General features: G+C 59.0%; 2 protein-coding genes across 5 annotated transcripts; both read right to left on the reverse strand.

Annotated features, from left to right (window-relative positions):
* Positions 1-328: 328 nt before the first annotated feature.
* On the reverse strand, positions 329-7802 carry LOC121166666 (myosin-binding protein H-like). 3 transcript variants are annotated; one of them, XM_040995913.1, is made up of 11 exons: positions 6578-7802; positions 6358-6492; positions 5753-5920; positions 3611-3699; positions 3206-3401; positions 2917-3056; positions 2394-2553; positions 1513-1649; positions 1224-1410; positions 958-1011; positions 329-559 (listed from the first exon to the last, which is right to left on the reverse strand). In XM_040995913.1, exons 1-10 carry the CDS (start codon positions 6801-6803, stop codon positions 995-997), a joined length of 1455 nt encoding a protein of 484 aa, XP_040851847.1. In that variant the 5' UTR covers positions 6804-7802; the 3' UTR covers positions 329-559; positions 958-994. The 3 variants fall into 3 exon arrangements, with proteins under 3 accessions (XP_040851847.1, XP_040851848.1, XP_040851846.1); XM_040995914.1 differs by having other exon boundaries at positions 329-562; XM_040995912.1 differs by having other exon boundaries at positions 329-1011.
* A 1841-nt stretch (positions 7803-9643) lies between these two features.
* LOC121166667 (chitinase-3-like protein 1) lies at positions 9644-15102 on the reverse strand. 2 transcript variants are annotated; one of them, XM_040995916.1, is made up of 10 exons: positions 15044-15102; positions 14807-14836; positions 13805-14006; positions 13348-13404; positions 12896-13046; positions 12525-12646; positions 11359-11482; positions 11060-11242; positions 10436-10552; positions 9644-10222 (listed from the first exon to the last, which is right to left on the reverse strand). In XM_040995916.1, exons 1-10 carry the CDS (start codon positions 15066-15068, stop codon positions 10082-10084), a joined length of 1152 nt encoding a protein of 383 aa, XP_040851850.1. In that variant the 5' UTR covers positions 15069-15102; the 3' UTR covers positions 9644-10081. The 2 variants fall into 2 exon arrangements, with proteins under 2 accessions (XP_040851850.1, XP_040851849.1); XM_040995915.1 differs by having other exon boundaries at positions 15026-15100.
* Positions 15103-16432: the final 1330 nt, after the last annotated feature.

Here is a 16432-nt window from a genome sequence, read left to right on the forward strand (position 1 = left end):
GGGACTGGGTGGGAGGCTGCAGGACTAATAAAAGGCTAGACCCTGGTAGTGAGCATGGCGCTAACGCTGTCAGGGATGTGGGGGAGCAGTGGGATTGGGGGAGAGATGCGGAGGCTGCAGGAGCCCAGGGTTCCCTCCAGGGTGTGTCTGTTGCTATGGTTACACAGGCACCTAGGGTGAATCAGACAGCAAGAGTCTAAACACTCACACATCAGGGAAAGTCCCCGTAAGACCCAGAGCTCCCTTCACTGGCTCCCTCACAAGGATGCCGGACGGCGCCCCAGGTGACTCCACACTTCATGGTCAGAGGCCCCTGGCTGCAACCACAAGCCTTTATTTGATGCTTCTTGCCCAGTGCACAGCCCCGTGCCCACTTCAGCTCCTGCACATTTCTGGTCTTTTCCACCCTGGAAGCATGCTCCCGGGGGGCTCGCTATGCCCACCTGTAACTTCTGGGCTCCAGCCAGGGCAGGCGGAGCCAGCGGCAGCAGAGGGAAGCCACGGCTGTGAAAGTGGGAGTCTGGGGTCTTGGTGAAGTTGGATCCTCAGGCTGCAGCACCTGCTGGAGAAGGTGCTTCCTGAGCCCTGGTGCGGGGTGGAGCGTGGCTGCTGCCAGAGGTGCGGGGCGGTGAGGGGGTTGGGGAGGAGAAGGAAAGAGGGGTGCAGCAGGTGGAACGCAGCACCTTCCACTCTCCCAGGGCCTCCCTCCCTAGCCTGCCCTGCAGTACTACACGCTTCCTTATGCAACGCTGAAGAATGCCAGGGAAGGGGTAGGGGCTCCGTATCCCTACCTCTATGTAAAGTCACTCAGCATGGCCTGGCTCTGCAATGTCACCGTGCTTTTCCACACTGGTGCACTAGCTGCCCGTGCCTGCACATTTGCATCCTGAGCTGACCGTCCCCCTCCCAGCCCAGCCCCTGTTTAGAGGGAGCAGGGGTGGGGGCCCAGCCAGTCACCTGCCTTGTAGGCACGGCTTCCTCCCACCGTGGCTCTTCAGTGTGTGGCTGAGGCTGCAAGAGACCTGCAGGTTAGAGCTTGGCTAGGGGAGGAGGGGAGGAAGGGGGGAGTTACCAGGTGGGAGGATGGGGGAAGGGAACCGCAGAGGGTCATGGCTACACGCCTCTCCCCACACTCCTGGCCTTCACTCTCCTGTCCTCCTGCCTTGGATTTTCAGCTGCATCTAGTTCAAGTTCTCCTGTTCTCCTGATGCTCTCCAGCTCACCTTTGACCTCCAGCCGGCATTCCACCGAGGCCTCGCCCAGCACGTTGACCGCCTTGCAGGTGTAGACGCCAGAGTCAAAAGGGCTAGGCTTACGAATCTCCAGGGTGCAGATCCCCTGCTCGGAGATGGCTCGGTACTTGGGATCGCCCTGGATGTCCATCTTGTTCTTCATCCAAATGATCTTGGGCTGGGTGGAGTCATGGTCAGGGCAGAGCTGGGATGCCAGCCTCGGGGTGGGGTAGACAGGCCTGGGTGATGCCCCCACCCCTGCACTCCTCTAACTCCTCACCTTGGGTGACGCTCGGACACTACAGAAGAGTTGAGTGCTGTAGCCCGGTGTGGAGGTGTGGTCAGCCAGGGGCTGTGTGAATGAAGGGGCTTCTGAGAAGTCTCGCTCGACAAACCCTTTGGGTTTGGCTACAATACCTGGGTTTGGAGAGAAAATGGGGGCAGCTCTGAGGGTGTAGAAATGGGGGCACCCTAAGAAACTCCTCATCTAAGCTTGCAGGGGAATTTCAGGGAGCATGCCTTTCAGAGGCCCGGGATGGGGAATGGAGTGGGTAGGCCAGCGGCTGGCCTGGTGGCAGTCTGTGTCCTGGCACAGTCTGTGTCTGGCTGGCTTTTTTTTTACTTTTCTAAATGAAAACTTTGAATTCTGTGCAGCACAAGACGGTGTTAAAAAGAAGGTATCTGGTGGAGCCTGCAGGACATTGGGGACCAAGACCTGGGACTTAGTGCTGGATGCAGGGGTGCCTGGCACCTGCTGAGATGGACAAGAGCACCCCTCTCCTGTTTGATCGGCCGGCCAGCTGCGTTTTCTCTGGACCCAGAACTCTGTGCATCCAGCAAACAGCCCTGAGGCTGCCTGGCCGTGTGCATCAAGATCTCCTGGGATGCAGTGGTTGTGTGGGGCTGGCAGAACCAGTGCACAGCTTCCTGCTCATTTGCATGGGTCTGCTGTGCTGCGTTTGCTGAAATCCGTCAGCTGCATCCATTACTTCGATTTCAAGCCTGTGTGTGTGTGTGTGTGTGTGTGTGTGTACGCGCACGCGTGCGCACGCACCCACACACCCCTGCTGTGAGGCGGGAGGGCAGCAGATATCCCTGGGAGCGGGCACCCAGGAGAAGCCACAGAGCCGTGGTGACCCTGGGAAATGCTGGCCCACCCACCTGCCTTCTGGATGTGCGCCAGCTCCTTGGTGACTGTGGCTGAGTCACTGAGGCCACACAGGTTTTCGGAGAAGACCCGGAAGGAGTAAGAGTTGCCAACGATGAGATCGGAGATGGTGCAGGTGGTGGGGTGGTAGCGTTCCAGCACCGTGAACCATTGCTGTGGGGACAGAGCAGCTGGTCACCCTTGCCTGGCTTCTCCCTCCCTGCCAATCAGCAGCCCCCTCCTCAGCGGCACTTGCTCACTCCATGCCCCAACCTGGGGGACCTGGGTCAGCCGGGGGGCCTTAGAGAATCTGCAGCCTCAGCTTCTCTTAGAAGGGCAGGCACTCAGCCCCTGAGCAAGGCTCCATGTGTTCATTTCCATACACAGGAAACTTCCAGAGCATGAACAGAGGAGGGGGTAGCAGCTCAGAGAAGGGGCTGGTCCTGGCCGGGGCCCCGCAGGGAGTCAGAGTGGTGGTCCTTAGCATCCCCAGCAGGCGGGTCCCTCGTCTCCGACTTCACCTGCCACACGGCTCACCCCTGTCTTCTTGTCTGCCTTCTGCACCGTGTACCCAAGGAGTTCTGTGTTGCCCGTGTCCTGGGGTGGGCTCCACTCAAGAGCGGCATTACAGCCCCACACATCTAGGAGCTTGATGCTGCTGGGGGGCCCAGGTTTCTCTGCAGGACCAGAGGGCAAGGCATGGGTGTCAGCACCCGGCAGGCCTGCCTCCCGGTCCTCACAGCCTGATGTGGTTCCTGCCAGGCCCCATGGGCCATGCCCCACTCTCCCTGCCAAGCTGGGTGCTCCTGCACCCTGGCCCCCTTACCAATCACCAGGATGTCGATGGCTGCCTTGGCCTCCAGGTCTTCCAGCCGCACAGTGAGCTCATAGCGGCCCGAGTCACAGCGCTGGGCCGAGCGGATGAAGAGGATGGAGTCCTGCTCGCCGCTGCGCACATTCACGCGCTGCGTGTCCAGGGCGTGGCCATCATGGGTCCAGGAGGCCTGGGGCTTGGGCTTGCCCTGATGGAGAGCAAGCCGCAGGGTGAATGCAGGCAGGGGCCCACAGCCCCGGAAAGAGGGCAGACCTGCCTCCCCTACTACCCTCATCTTCTCAGCCTCTGACCACTGAGTCACATGCCCAGTTGAGAGTGCACGAGGCCACCCTGGTGGATCCCAGGTAGGCCCCCATGGGGGTCCTGACACTCCCCAGGCTCCCTGCAGGGACCCACCTGAAAGGGGATCTGCAGGTTGATGGCTTCTCCCACGCGGCGGATGTAGGTCTGACGGAGGTGGCGGGGGACGCGGATCTTGGGGGCCTCTGCATCAGAACGAGAGTCCAGGCTTAGCACAGCAGTGGGGCAGCTGGGGAGGACAGTTGGCTGGCAGGTGGCAGGCGGCCTTGGTATGTCCTGGCTGCCTCCCCATGGGGAAAGGCGGAGTTCTCACTGCTCCAGATCTAGAGGACCCCATCCCCATGAGGTCTTCAGGGAGCTGAGAAATGAGAGGTTGCTGGCAGGACAGGGCCACCGTGGTGTGAACTGGTAGGCATCTTGGGCACTGCCTTCTTGGTACCTTGACCTGGTTAGGCTGAGATTTGCCTGCAAATCCCCAGACTCCAGATGGGGCCGACAACCTCTCGGTCTCCCCCTGGTGGGGAGCGGGCAGTTCACCTGTTGCACTGCTGGGAAAAGGCAGCCTAGTCTTTCTCCTAGGAAACCAGCACAAGATACCTGACACCACCTCAGAACAGGACTTTCTGGGAACCCTCTTTGCCCACCCCTCCTAGGTCCTACTGGGAGGATTTTGGGGTTTTCCTTATGCACTCCTCCCACAATCTTTCCATCTTGCTGCTGGCAGGTCGTTCTTGGACTTGTCAGCCCCCTGCTAGACAACCACCTTCTCACACATCTAGCCAGGTGCACTCACTAAGCATTGCCAGTGAGGCTGCCTCAGCAGCTGCCCTTCCCCCTGGGTGGGTGCTGGAGCCAGGACTGGGGCTCCTCTGTGGCAAACAGGTGGCAGCAGTTGGCTGGTGGCATGCAGAACGCGGAGGAGACAGTGAGAAGGGACACTGTGTCTCCAAGGATTAGCTGAGCGGGCACTGGGCTCTGGAGCCTCGGGCTTGGAATGCTTCAAGGGCAGCTGCAGGGGGCCAGGAATGCTTGGCAGCCCCAGGTGGCCGGGAGGGACAGCTGTCCCGGGAGGCTCCTGGACAGGGCCCTGCCCCACCCTGTCCTGAGGGGCCTGGCTGTTCTTTACTTGCTCTGGGCCTCCTCAGCCCCTTCTCTCCAGGAAATCCCTTCTTGTCCTGCCAGAGGCACCTGCATGGAGCAAAGAGCGTGGAGCTGGCCCCCTTCAGCAGTGATGCACCCCGGGGGACATCTCTGAGGCTGAGCTCCCTGGGGTCCTTTGGTGATGGATGGGGGGACCTGTGGTGAGGTGCAGGATGCTGCAGGCCACTGCCAGGCCAGCCAGGCAGCTGTAGTTGCTGCCACCAGGGTGGAGGTTGCATCTCATCCGGAATGTGCAGGCTTTGGAACCCCAGGCCTGGCCTAGGAGGGCTAGGGGCAAGCATGGGCTCCTGGGGACCTGCTTGGTCTGGCTACCATGATCCCTGAGTCTCAAACTTGAACCCAAACTCAACCCCATTCTGTAGTCTCAACACTTTCTCCTAGAGGTCTCTCTAGACCCCTGGAGGTAGGGTTCTGTCCCCCAGCTCTGCTGAGAACTGGCTGAGGCAGAAGGTGGAGAAAGCTCCAGGCCACCTGCTTGTCCATGTCTCTTCTCACCCTGGGGCCCCATGCTGTCTCTAGAGACGCGAGATCGGACCCAGTGACTCACCGCCATTAACAGACCGAAACCTGACCAGCCCTGGCAGGGGAATGGGGGCGGGTTTGAGGCTAATACACCCTGCAAATAGAAATATTAGCCACAGGGACAGCAGCTGGCCTCCAGTGGCCAGTGGGTGCTGCCTTGTGAGGATGGAGAAGTTATGTGGCCATTCTGCATTCTGCGGCCTTTTCTTCTTCTTCCCGCCAGGGTCACGTTGTGAGCAGGGCCTTCTTGCTGCTGCAGACCCCGAGGGGAGGTGGGGACCCATGGGGCCCAGGACATTCCCCTGGTGCTGCTAAGGACTGAAGATCAGACAGGAGGGAGTACAGAAAGGTCATCGAACCTGGGTCCCAGGGACCTGGAGCTTCTGTTGGTGGCCATGGCAAAGCCCCTCCCCCAGGCTTGGCCCACTCAGCTCCAGAGGGCCCTGGCTGCCTGGGAAGCAGGACCTCCCTACAAGCAGGTGTGTGTGAGTGTGGCGAGGCGGGCTTGCCTTCCAGCAGGTGAGAGCTGGGCAGCAAGATGACGAGGGGCTTTACCGATGGTCTCCAGGATGTGGACAGGCTGTTCCAGCACGGCCGGCGGGCCAGCACCCGCCCGGCTCACGGCAGTCACGCGCAGGAAGAACTTGTCCCCCAGGGCTAGGTTCCGCATCGTCTGCTGGGTCACCATCAGGGGCCGGGCATTCACAGGTACCCACTCTGAGGCTGGGCAGGAGGGCAGAGAGAGGGGGTGGGGAGGGTATGAGGCCTTGTCCGTGGGCTTTGCCTTCTTGCTGGTTGTCTGGGAACACTGACCCCCCATCTATGGGTCTGTCTCCCCCTTGCCATGCCCACCCCAACTTCTGAGTTCCCAGCAGCATCAGAGACACATCATGGCCTTATAGTAGTGGCCAGAGGTGAGAAGGACGAAGCCAGAGAGGGCTGGATACATTTGCAAAGTCACACAGCGAGGTTGGGGGGCCTCGCCATGCCTCCTCATTCTCTCATGGCCTGTCCCTCTATAAGTGGGGTCTTTTGATGCATAGCTGACTATCAGAGGTCCCTGGTGGGGCAAGAGGGGCAGGGATGGATGCCTCCCCATCTTCTGTGACTCCCTGAGCAGCCCCAGTGCCCAGCCCCTCTCCTCACCACCCAGTACTCACCTCCTTCCCGGCGGAATTCCAGCACATAACCCTGGAGCCCCAGCTTTCCCAGGCGCTCTGGGGGCTCCCAGCTCACGGTCACTGAGCTGCTGCTCACATCCTCCAAGGCCAGCCGCAGGGGGGCGCTGGGAACATCTGTGCGGGAAGTCAAGGTGAGCTCAGGAGCCCCCTCCTCTCCTTATTCCTGTCCCCCGCCCCGCCCCGCGCCACCCCTGGTCACCTTCACTGAGGGGGGCAGGTTTTGTGGCTGCAGGGGCTTCTGCAGGGGCCGCGGGGGCCTCAGGGGTAGGTTCCTGAGAGACAGGGTCCTGCAGCTGTGGGGGCTGCTCCTCCGACGCTGCTGCTGCTGCTGCTGCTGCAGACTCAGTGCTGGGCGCCTTGGCAGACTCAGCCGTTGCCTCCTCCGTGCTGGGGGCAGGGGTCTCAGAGGCGGCTTTTCCCGTCATTGCTGGGCAGGCTGGGGCTCGCACTGCTGTGAGCAGGGTCGGTGTGGAGGGCCTGGGGCTCCAGGATGCCTGGGCCACCTCGGTCTGGGTTTATATAGCTAGGGGCTGCCCCGCCCCCTGCCAACGATTCTCAGCTGTGGGGTCAGGTCAGGTGGGGGGCTGGGAGCAAGGCGTCCAGGCTAGGAATAGATCTGGGGGAGGAAGCGCACAGGCCCCTTGAGGCGCTCACTCCCTTGTCCAGCACCCTGGCTGTGCCTGGCCACCAGAGTGCCGCTGCCCGGGGAGTGGGGGAGGGCGTGTATGGGAGAGCTGGGACTTGGCTGGGGGCCGGTGCCAGGTGACAGGGCTGTGGGGAGAGTGTCCATCTGGGGACGGAGACCAGACTGAACTCTGAGTGTCTCTGGGGCCACCTGTTTCCGGGGCTTCTCACACCAGGGAGTGGGGCTCAGAGTCCCCCGACACATTTCCCTGGGGTCTGCAGGCCTCTAGGACTCTCCCCTGTGCTGTGTGAGGTTGAGGGAGTGGGATGGGGTTCTGCAGGACACCAGGGGCTCAGGGTGTCAGGAAGAGTGGGCATCTCGGAGCTCACGGTTGAGCACATTGCCTGTGGCAGGGAAGGGTCTGTGGGTTCTGCCACAGCATGGCAGGTGCACAGGACAAGGGGCATCAGGAACCTGCCCTGCCAGAATGCACCTGCTCCAAGTCTCAGTGACCTTGGTGCAGTCAGGAGGGGCGTACTCCACGGCCCGATCACCTACAGACGGCCTCACTTCTTACTGCCACTGCCTGGGTTCATGGTCAGCCTTCTTTGGTTTCCCTTTGGTACACAGAACCCTTTGCCCTGGGGGTTGGGACAAATTGGAGGTGGATCTTGGAAAGGCACTACTGCTGGAAAACAGCTTTCAGAATCTTCTAGATTCTTTGAAGCAGGGTGTGGGTGGGAGCGTTCCCAGTATAGGGCAAATGAGACATCTAGACATGGATTGAATAAAACATTAGCCCAGGTCATGCCTTGAAAAGCCACAACAGTAAGAAGTTACAACCATTTTGTAGGCATGACAGTTCTGACAGGGCTGATGGGTCTGCTTGGCAGCACCCCAGCACCACCCCCAAATGCCCACTTCTGTGCCCTAGGAGGTAGGGAGGGGAATGTGTGCAGTAGGGCAACCCCGAGCTCTGGGGGACACGGCTGGCTCCAGTGGAAGCATAGAGAAATGACCGGCATCTTTGTAAACCTTAAAGTGAAATACAAGGTGAAGAGGGCTGGGCATGGGGCAATGCACGAGACTGCACGGCCCTCCTGGGCAGCAGAAGGAGCAAGCCACGCAGAAATGCTGTCCTCTCGTGGGCTGGAAGCTTGTTCAAGATGCAGTGAGCTCGCTGCACCCAGGGATGCCAGTTGTGGCCAAGTCAGACGGAAAGTCAGGTGATGATCAAAACAGAAGATGGGGTGGGGGTGGCCTACAGAGGTGGGATAGGGGTGTGTCCTCGAGGTGTACTCAGGAGAGACTTGCTGTTCTGAGTGGAGGCCGCACAGGTGTTCCCTCAGTGATGATTCATATCTGACATATTCCTTCCAAGCATATGTCTGTCAGTTTCAGAATCAACAGTCCTGTCATTTCTTTAGCAATAGATAACATGCTACCCTTTCTTGGGGCTGGCTATCCTAGCTGGGTCCAATAGTAGAGGGCCCCTCTGGTGGCGCCCATGGCCTCCGGCTGGCGATTCAGTGTCCTGCTGGACAAGGAGCAGTCCTTGGAGACCCGATCTTCATCCTTGGCCTCTGACTCTGCAGCTATAAGCAAATGTGACTAACCCTGCAGCTCCCTGAGTCAGCCCTGGAGAGCCTGCCCAGGCTGGGGGAAGGGTGGCCCCAGGGGACGCGGGCTGGCGGCCACTGCCATGGGGTGGGCTGAGCAGCGGGCAAGGATCAGGCGACACTTGGCCCCACTGGCCAGCAGTGAATGCCACGTACCCTTCTGAGTGCTGGCCAAGGCCCTTGCTTCCCCTGCCTTTAAAGGGGCTGTGACCTTGGGGGTCAGGTGCATTTGCCCTGCTTCAGCTGGTTTGGATTTCAAGGCCACCGGCAGGTATTCTCTTCCCTATTTCTCAAACCAGAGTCACAAACCATCCGGCCACATCAAGATCCTTCCAAGTCACAGACAACCCGAACATCAGGGACTCCGGGCACAAGTTCCAGCCATCTATGGAGCCCCCGCTGCAGCATCCCAGCTCATCCCAACCGTCTCCGACCAGAGCCCCAGGCCAGCCTGAGCCGAGATGCCCTGAGCGCTGTGCCTCTGAGTTGAGGGAGCAGAGTGAGCAGCAGGGGAGCCCAGGACATGGGACAGCCCTTGGATTCCACCCAGCCCTGCAGCGGGAGGCTTGCCTCCAGACAGAGGTGCCTGTCACTGGGGGTTGCCCTGCAGAGACACGCCCCCAACCTCAGAGGACAGGGAGAGGGCATAAGATGACATTCAGGGTTCTTCGCTGTGCCTGGTCCTATAATGAGCTCTCACTATCACCCACCGTGATAGGAAGAGATGAAAAGCTAGATGAAGGGCCTTTGGCAAGAAGCTAAATTTCTTGCAATAAAAAACTGAATTGGGAGACCACAATGATTGCTGGAAGGCCTGCAGCTTGGCTTGGCTAAGTCCACAACAGGTGACACAGGAACTGCTAGAGTCTCCCCTTGAGGGTTACTGGGCCTGGCATAGCCGGACGTGGCAGCTTTATCTTGGACCCCCAAGGCTCAGAAAGAAGAATCCAGAGGAGTGGCAGAGCAGAGCCCCTTGGGGGGTGGGGTCCAGTGTCCTACAAAGATAGACCAGAGCTAGGACTGAGTGATAAGCTATGCTGCTTTATTGAATAGTTGTGGGATTAAGAAAGGGAAGGGAGAGAGGGGCTGCGATTATATTCCTATGAGGAGGTTGCAGGCTGGGCAGAGGGTATAAATGGTAGGGTCACTGGGTACTGGAGGACCTGGGGCTGCTTCTTCTCCTTTAATAGGCATGACCATGAGCAGGAATTCAAAAACGTACCCTTGCACCAGCATTTCCACTCATCAGCAGGTGTACCTTGCACTGTGCTGGCCCACAGTCCCCACAGCCCCATGCCCTGTGCACCCCATCTTACACACTGTGCTGCGTTCCACACTTGTTCCCAGGCTCAACTCAGGACTCCATGGTGCAGGTGGATCCTGGGCTGAGGGGAGAGTGGCCTCCGCAGCCCCCACCTTCCTATCCCTGCCCCACACAGAGTGTAGGACAAGGGGCAGGCTAAGGCGCAGCCAGGGCATCCCTGATGGCATTGGTGAGAGGGAAGCGTAGGTTCTGGCCACAGAATGAGCCGCGGAAGTCATCCAGGTCCAGCGCCCACACCATGGCCCCCGCCAACTGCCTGCTTTTCAGGTATTGCACCTGGGTAAAGGAACAGAGCAGGCAGGGCTTGGGTCCCTGGACCAGAGCAGTGTGTGTGTGTGATGGGTGATGTGTGGTGCGGCCCTCTCCAACCGGAGGAGGGAACAACAGGTGCTAAGACCCACGTACCGGTGACCCAGTCCCCACTGTTCAGGGGACTAGATTTGGGCCTCTTCCCTCTTTATCCTGGGGTTCGAGCTCTGGGAAGCCTACCTTCTGTCTGACACTCTCCAGGTCGTCGTACCCCACCCACTGGTTGCCCTTGGTGGCATAAGGGACCTGTTGGCCCAGGAGTCTGTGGACCGTGGCACCTTGGAGGAAGTCACAGATCTGAGAAGAGAACAGAGCAGGGATCGTGTGGGGAGTGGCACCTGACTCAGCAGGTGGTGGGGAGAAGTCAGCCCCACCAGGTCTCCGACAGCCCCTCTCCCTGGCTTCTACTGGTTGGTGTAAAACAAGTGGGAATCCAGCATTCCTCTTTGCCACAGCCAAGGGGCTGTAAGGGGGTTCCTTACTGGCTTCCTCCCTCATATAGATTTGAGGACAAGTTCAGGGTCTCACAGAGGAACAGAGACTAGACTGAAACACAGAACCTGCCTCCTGGCCCTGGATCTTTCCCATGCTGGAAGACTCCACTTGGTGGCTGGGGCGGGCATGTGCCTGTATCTGCTGGAGATGGAGTGGCAGAGACCTCAGCGTGTCGTCTCTTTCTCAAGGGCGTGACGCCAACAGAGGATTGTTTTATTCCCAGAGGAGAAAAGTAGTATGAGGGCAGTCCCTTTCCCGGGGTGGTGTTGGTGGTGTTGGAGCTCTCATGGTCTCCTCTGGCTCCCTTACCTCATAGTAGGCGAGTATCCCCTCCTCCTTGGTGAACCGGCCGGGCAGCCCCGGTCCCAAGATGGGAACTCCAACGCCAGTCTCAGAGGAGGCCAGCGTGAAGCTCTTGCCAAAGGCAGGGATGCCCAGAAGCAGCTTATTGGCTGGGACCCCTCGTCTCATCACATAGCCCACAGTATAGTCCTGGATGGGGACAGGGCAGGGAGGAATGTGTGGGTGGGGTGGTATGGGCAAGGACCCCTGGGCTTCGACTCCGGGATGTGGGCACCCTGGCAAGTGGCAGAGCTTTGGGCACACACAGCATTGCTGAATCTGTCAGGACTTGCATCCTCTTGACCCCGGAACAGGGGGCTGTGGTGTCCGGTGGTCCCACGCCAGGCTCCGTGGAAATCATAGGTCATGAGACTGATGAAATCCAGGTGTCTGGGGAGGAAGGGCAGAGCGGGAAATTAAAAAAGCCCTTGGCTGCACATCCAAGGCCCCAGCAGGATATGAGCTGGGGCAGGAGGCAGCTGATGCGCAAGCTGTTAAGCCAAGTCCCAGCGTTCCCAGTGAGCACCACCCTGGCTGCTGGCCCACCTACCACGGGCCACAAGGGCACTTGGGGTGAGAGTGGGTCCCTGTATCCTGGCCCAACATGCGTGTGGGAGCCGGCCTCCATCCCACCTGCTGCTCCCCTCCAGGATAAGCTGACCGATAGCAACATGGGAAGTTGCTGAGAGGAGGTGCGACAGGGGAACACAGGGACCAAAAAGCGATGGAAGCCAAAGACACGAGAGGGTGGGAGGAAGTGTCCTTCGGGGCTCGGGAGCAGTGGAGGCGGACTGCCCAGCACAAGCTTCTGCCACTGGGAAAATGGTGCAGAATGCCTTCACCACCCCCAAAGTCTGGACAAATACCAAGTCTTTGCCTCTCTAGGGTCCTAAAGAAGAGCCTAAGGTCACTGTTCCAGCTTGCAGCTTTCCCGGAATCCCTCTGGAGCCATCAGGCCACTGGGCTTCTGGCAGCCATTCTCAGGGGGCTCTGGTGTTGGTCCCTGATGAGGGGGTGGCCAGCGGGGAGGGATGTGAAGTTGTCTCATTTTGGAAACCAAGTCTTTTTGTTCTGTGTCGGTCCTGTAGGCACCGGTGTCCTGCCCCAGCCTGGCATGGGGAAACTTGACGACTGGGTGGGTGTGTGGTGTCTATACCCTTTCTAGAATGCAGCCCTGGCAACTGTCAGCAGATCAGCAGCACCCCAGAGGAAAAGGAAGGGCGGGCATTGTTATGTCCCATTCGACAGATGTGCAATTGTGGCACAAGGTAGGGAAGTGACCTATTCCTGGTCCACAAGAACAAGGCCTGGAAGAGTTAGGACTCTCAGACTCTTGGTCCCCCTTGTGTACTTGGGATACCGGGGTGGGTAAAGGGGGTGGGGAGGAGGAAGAAGAGAGGTGGCCGAGGTGTGAGGGACATTGGATACGCACCTGGATATCTGGGCGATATCATAGCCGCTGTCAAGGGCCACCTTCCCTGCGGACACCGCAGCGCTCAGCAGCAGCTCATCTGCTCCACCCTGGGCCTCCCTGGCGAACTCAGCCTTCATTTCCTGGGGGAGGTAGGTAGGAGAGTGAAAGGGACCTGGGGACAGCAGGGGAGAGGCTGTGAGCTCTGAGCCCCTGGCTGCCCTTGGGCTGTGACGAGCAGCTTATAGAGATGACAGTGTGACCTCAACTTTTTCCTAAAATCTGTTTGGACCCCAAGCCCCATGCATACCATTGGTCTGGGTGACAAGAGATAAACCTTCAATCTTTTGCCCCTCCTACTGCCTGCCACGCCCTCCCTCATCGGCCAGCACCTTGATGAGTTTGGTGAGATGACCCCTGTCTCTCCGTGAGGGATAGAGCCAGGCCAGGTCCAGCCCGTCGAAGCCGTGGGCCCGCAGAAATGGCGCCACTGACCTGATGAATTGCCTTCGATTCTTGGATTTGGAGGCAATTTTGGAAAACCTAGGGTGAAAGCACAGTGTCCCATGGTTGGGAGAGGCATCCCTGGGCCTGGGGAGCAGGGAGTCCCACCTGTCCAGCTGGAGGAGGCGTTGATTGGGACAGGCCCAGTACCCAGGGGAAGAAACCAAGCAGGGGAGACTGTGTGACTCCTGGCAAGTTCCGCCCTGTCTCTGAGTTCTTTCTGGGTTCTCGACACTACATGAGTCAGGCCCCGGACAGGAGCCTCTAAAATCCCCCCTACAGTGGACTGGGGAGGCCCAGGCCTCCTTGCTGCTGTTTCACACCCTCTAGTCCCTCTTACCTCTGAGAGCCAAAGTTCCATCCACCCACAGACAGGAGGGTCTTCAGGTTGGGGTTCCTGCAGGATGGGAAGAGGCAGGGCAAGGTGGGGTCAGCGGATCAGGTGGCCCCATGTCTTGGAGGCCAGAGGCAGGCTCCAGCTTTGGGAAGAGGCTGGCTTAGGCCTCTGGGGCCCTCCTTGTCAGTGTTCTGAGTGGTCACAGACTCGACCACTGTTTTTCCTGCACTGGGAAGCCAGTATAAGGCAAAGCAGAGCCATGAACATTTTTCATGCTCCCTGGAGAGGGGAGGAGATGCCTCCAAGTGCACCCACCTTTGGCTGCCCCTCTTGTCTAAGCTAAGCCCTCCAATTCCCCACCCAGAAGTGGGTGCAGGGTGCCCATGTCCATGCTGCCAAAAACAGGGCTGCCCAGTACACCCCTGTCCCTCCCTGTGCCCTGGCTGGCCCATGGTCCAACCTGCTCTTGAGTGCATTCAGCATGCCATAGAGCGTGGCATCATTCCACTCCCATGTGTCAATCTCATTGTTGCTTATGTTGGCAAAGCTGTAGATGATGTGGGTACAGAGGAAGCTGTTGATGACATCTGGGAAGCAGCTCCCATCCCCCTCTCGGTACTGGGACCAGTTGGTGTAATAGCAGACCAGTTTGTAGGCGGAACCTGGAGGAAGAGGAAGGGGTAGGCCTCCAGGCTGAGCCCGTTACCCCCACCCCGCCCATGGGGCTTGGGGTGAGTGGGGGGTGAGGGAAGAGTAACTCGGATCTCTGGCTTGGCATGGAGCAGCTGCAGAGGCTAAATATGGTATAGACTGATAGCTGGGCCTTGAGTGGGGGCAGGGGTAGACTGGCACATGCTGCTGAAATGGGACTTGAGGGTTCCAGTAGGAGGCCTCTTGGAGGAGGCGGCTTTGAAAGAGAGTGGTGACCCAGCCCCATGACACTTGGCCTTCCCGTTGGAGCCTTAATCTGAGAGGAACATCGGCCTTTCCTGTCCCCTCTGTGGGAGTGTCCCTGTTTCAGCCTGGAGCTGGGGGTACACGGGAGCCAGCTCCCAGCATCCTCCGCTCCTGACTCCTGCTGCTGCTGCTGGGGCTGCCTCTCCCTGCCTCTGGGTACTGGGGAGGTGCAGAAGGCATTTAGGACCTGCATGGCAGTGTGCTGCCACCGGTTGCCTGGGCACTCCACGCCACTGCTGCTGGTGAAAGCCGCCACTTCCCTGAGCCTTCTCAAGTTTGCTATTTTGAAAAGTCTCAGATGTTCAGAGAAGTGGACACATGTGACCAATACCTTCTGGTGGCCGCGGACTAGCTTACGAGATACCTCCCAGCCAGAGACCCAGAAGAGCCTGGAAAAGGGCTTGCTGCTGTGCCAGCCCCCTCCCCAACGCCCCGTGCCCTTGCCACGCATTCCAGGACTGCAGGTGAAGCTGGGGGTGGGGGTGGGGGTGGTGGCATTACTCACAACACTGCAGCAGCACCAGGATCGCCAGCCCTGCAGGGGAAACCAGAGCGAGACTGTGCCAGGGTGTCTTGCCTGTGCACCTGCCACCCCTCCCACCAGGGTCTTAGCAGTCCCCCTTCTCTCCTGGCTTGCCCTCAGCCCATCCTAAGCCCAGCAGGCAGGTGGCCTGGCTCCAGGGTGCAGTGGCTTCTAAGAACTCCCGACCCAGTTTCCACTGGCCTTGGTCAGTCCAGAGACCTGTGTGAGTCGCCCTCAGTCCCATTCTGACAGTAGCAGAGTGGGTTGTAGTGCGGCCTCTTCCTGGGGTCCCCTGTACTCTGTGCTTTTTATACCAATCCCCTCCCACTTCCCCTTACAGGAACTGCACTGTGTGTCAATGGAGGAGCCCCAGCTGGCCAGCAAGGCAAGGTCGGCTGGGAAGATTGAGAAAGCCCGGGGTTTTGAAATGTCTGGGACAGTTCTGCCAGCAAGGTGGTGGGCTGGGGACTCAACTTCCTTCTGCACCCCACTCCTGCTGCTCCTTGCCAGCACCTTCCCAATTTCCCTGGCAGCCCCTGCCTTCACATCTGCAGCCCTGGGCACAGACCCTTGTCTGGGTCAATCAGGTTACATAAATGTAACCTCAGAACAAGGCTGCTACTATCCAGCTCTGCCTGCCTTCTCTCACACTCTCTGACTGCTTCCTGCTCTCCTCCAGTCTGGCCCAGTCCAGCTTTGTGGCAATGGGAAGGAAGGAACCAAGAAGCCCAAGATGAGGGCTCCCTGGGGGTAATTAGCCCTTCCTTTGAACAGTTTCTGCTGTGATAATTTCAAAACAAAACAGATGGGAGGCAGCTATTCCCAAGAGGTTTTTGAGCCGGGTGCTGTTTCATTTCCCTGATGAAATGCCCACACAAATAGGGAGTTGGGGCCTGGTGCAGACCTAGGATGTGGTCAGGTGCAGAGAAAAGACACAGCTCCCCCTGATCCTTTCCCGGGTCGTCCCCCAGGGTCAGGTGCAGACCATCTCACAAGGCATGGAATCTCCTCCATGGATGCTTCGGACATTCAGGCCCCATGGCCAGGCTATATCTCTCCATACTTCCCAAATCTCTCATCAACCTCTACGTAGGAGCAAGCCTCTTAAGGAGGCTGGGGCTGGTGCAGCCCCTGCTTGGGACTCCATCTGGGCCCCCATTGGAGGCAGACAGGGGAGCTAGGCAGGCCACGGGCTTCCAGACACAGTGCCCTTATTAGTTACCACAGTGTTAGGCAGTGACTGACGTCAGCCACACTGCGCGGGCAGCCCTCTTTCCAGGTCGTCTGCCTCCTGCTCTTCTGGTCTGGTTCTTTCGCCTTCTCTGAAACTCTGATAACCCATTTCCTTCACTGTAAGATGGTGGGGGGTTGTCCGGGGGTGGCCGTTTGGTCTTACAGGTCAAATGCAGTGGCTTCCTTCCTGCTCATGCGGATCCTGGGAAGACAGACGATGATGGCTCAGGTGGTTGGTCGGGTCCCTACTGGCTTGAGTTCCTGGCTCCCAGCTCCAACCTGGGCATCTGGAGAGAAAGCCAGCAGATGGGAACACTGACTATCTGGCCGTCTCTTTCTGTCTCTCTGCTTTTCTAATTAATTTTGAATAATTAC

This window comes from Ochotona curzoniae, unplaced genomic scaffold, assembly GCF_017591425.1.
Source record: "Ochotona curzoniae isolate NIBS_2020 unplaced genomic scaffold, NIBS_Ocur_1.0 patch197, whole genome shotgun sequence".
NCBI classification, from domain to species: Eukaryota; Metazoa; Chordata; class Mammalia; order Lagomorpha; family Ochotonidae; genus Ochotona; species Ochotona curzoniae.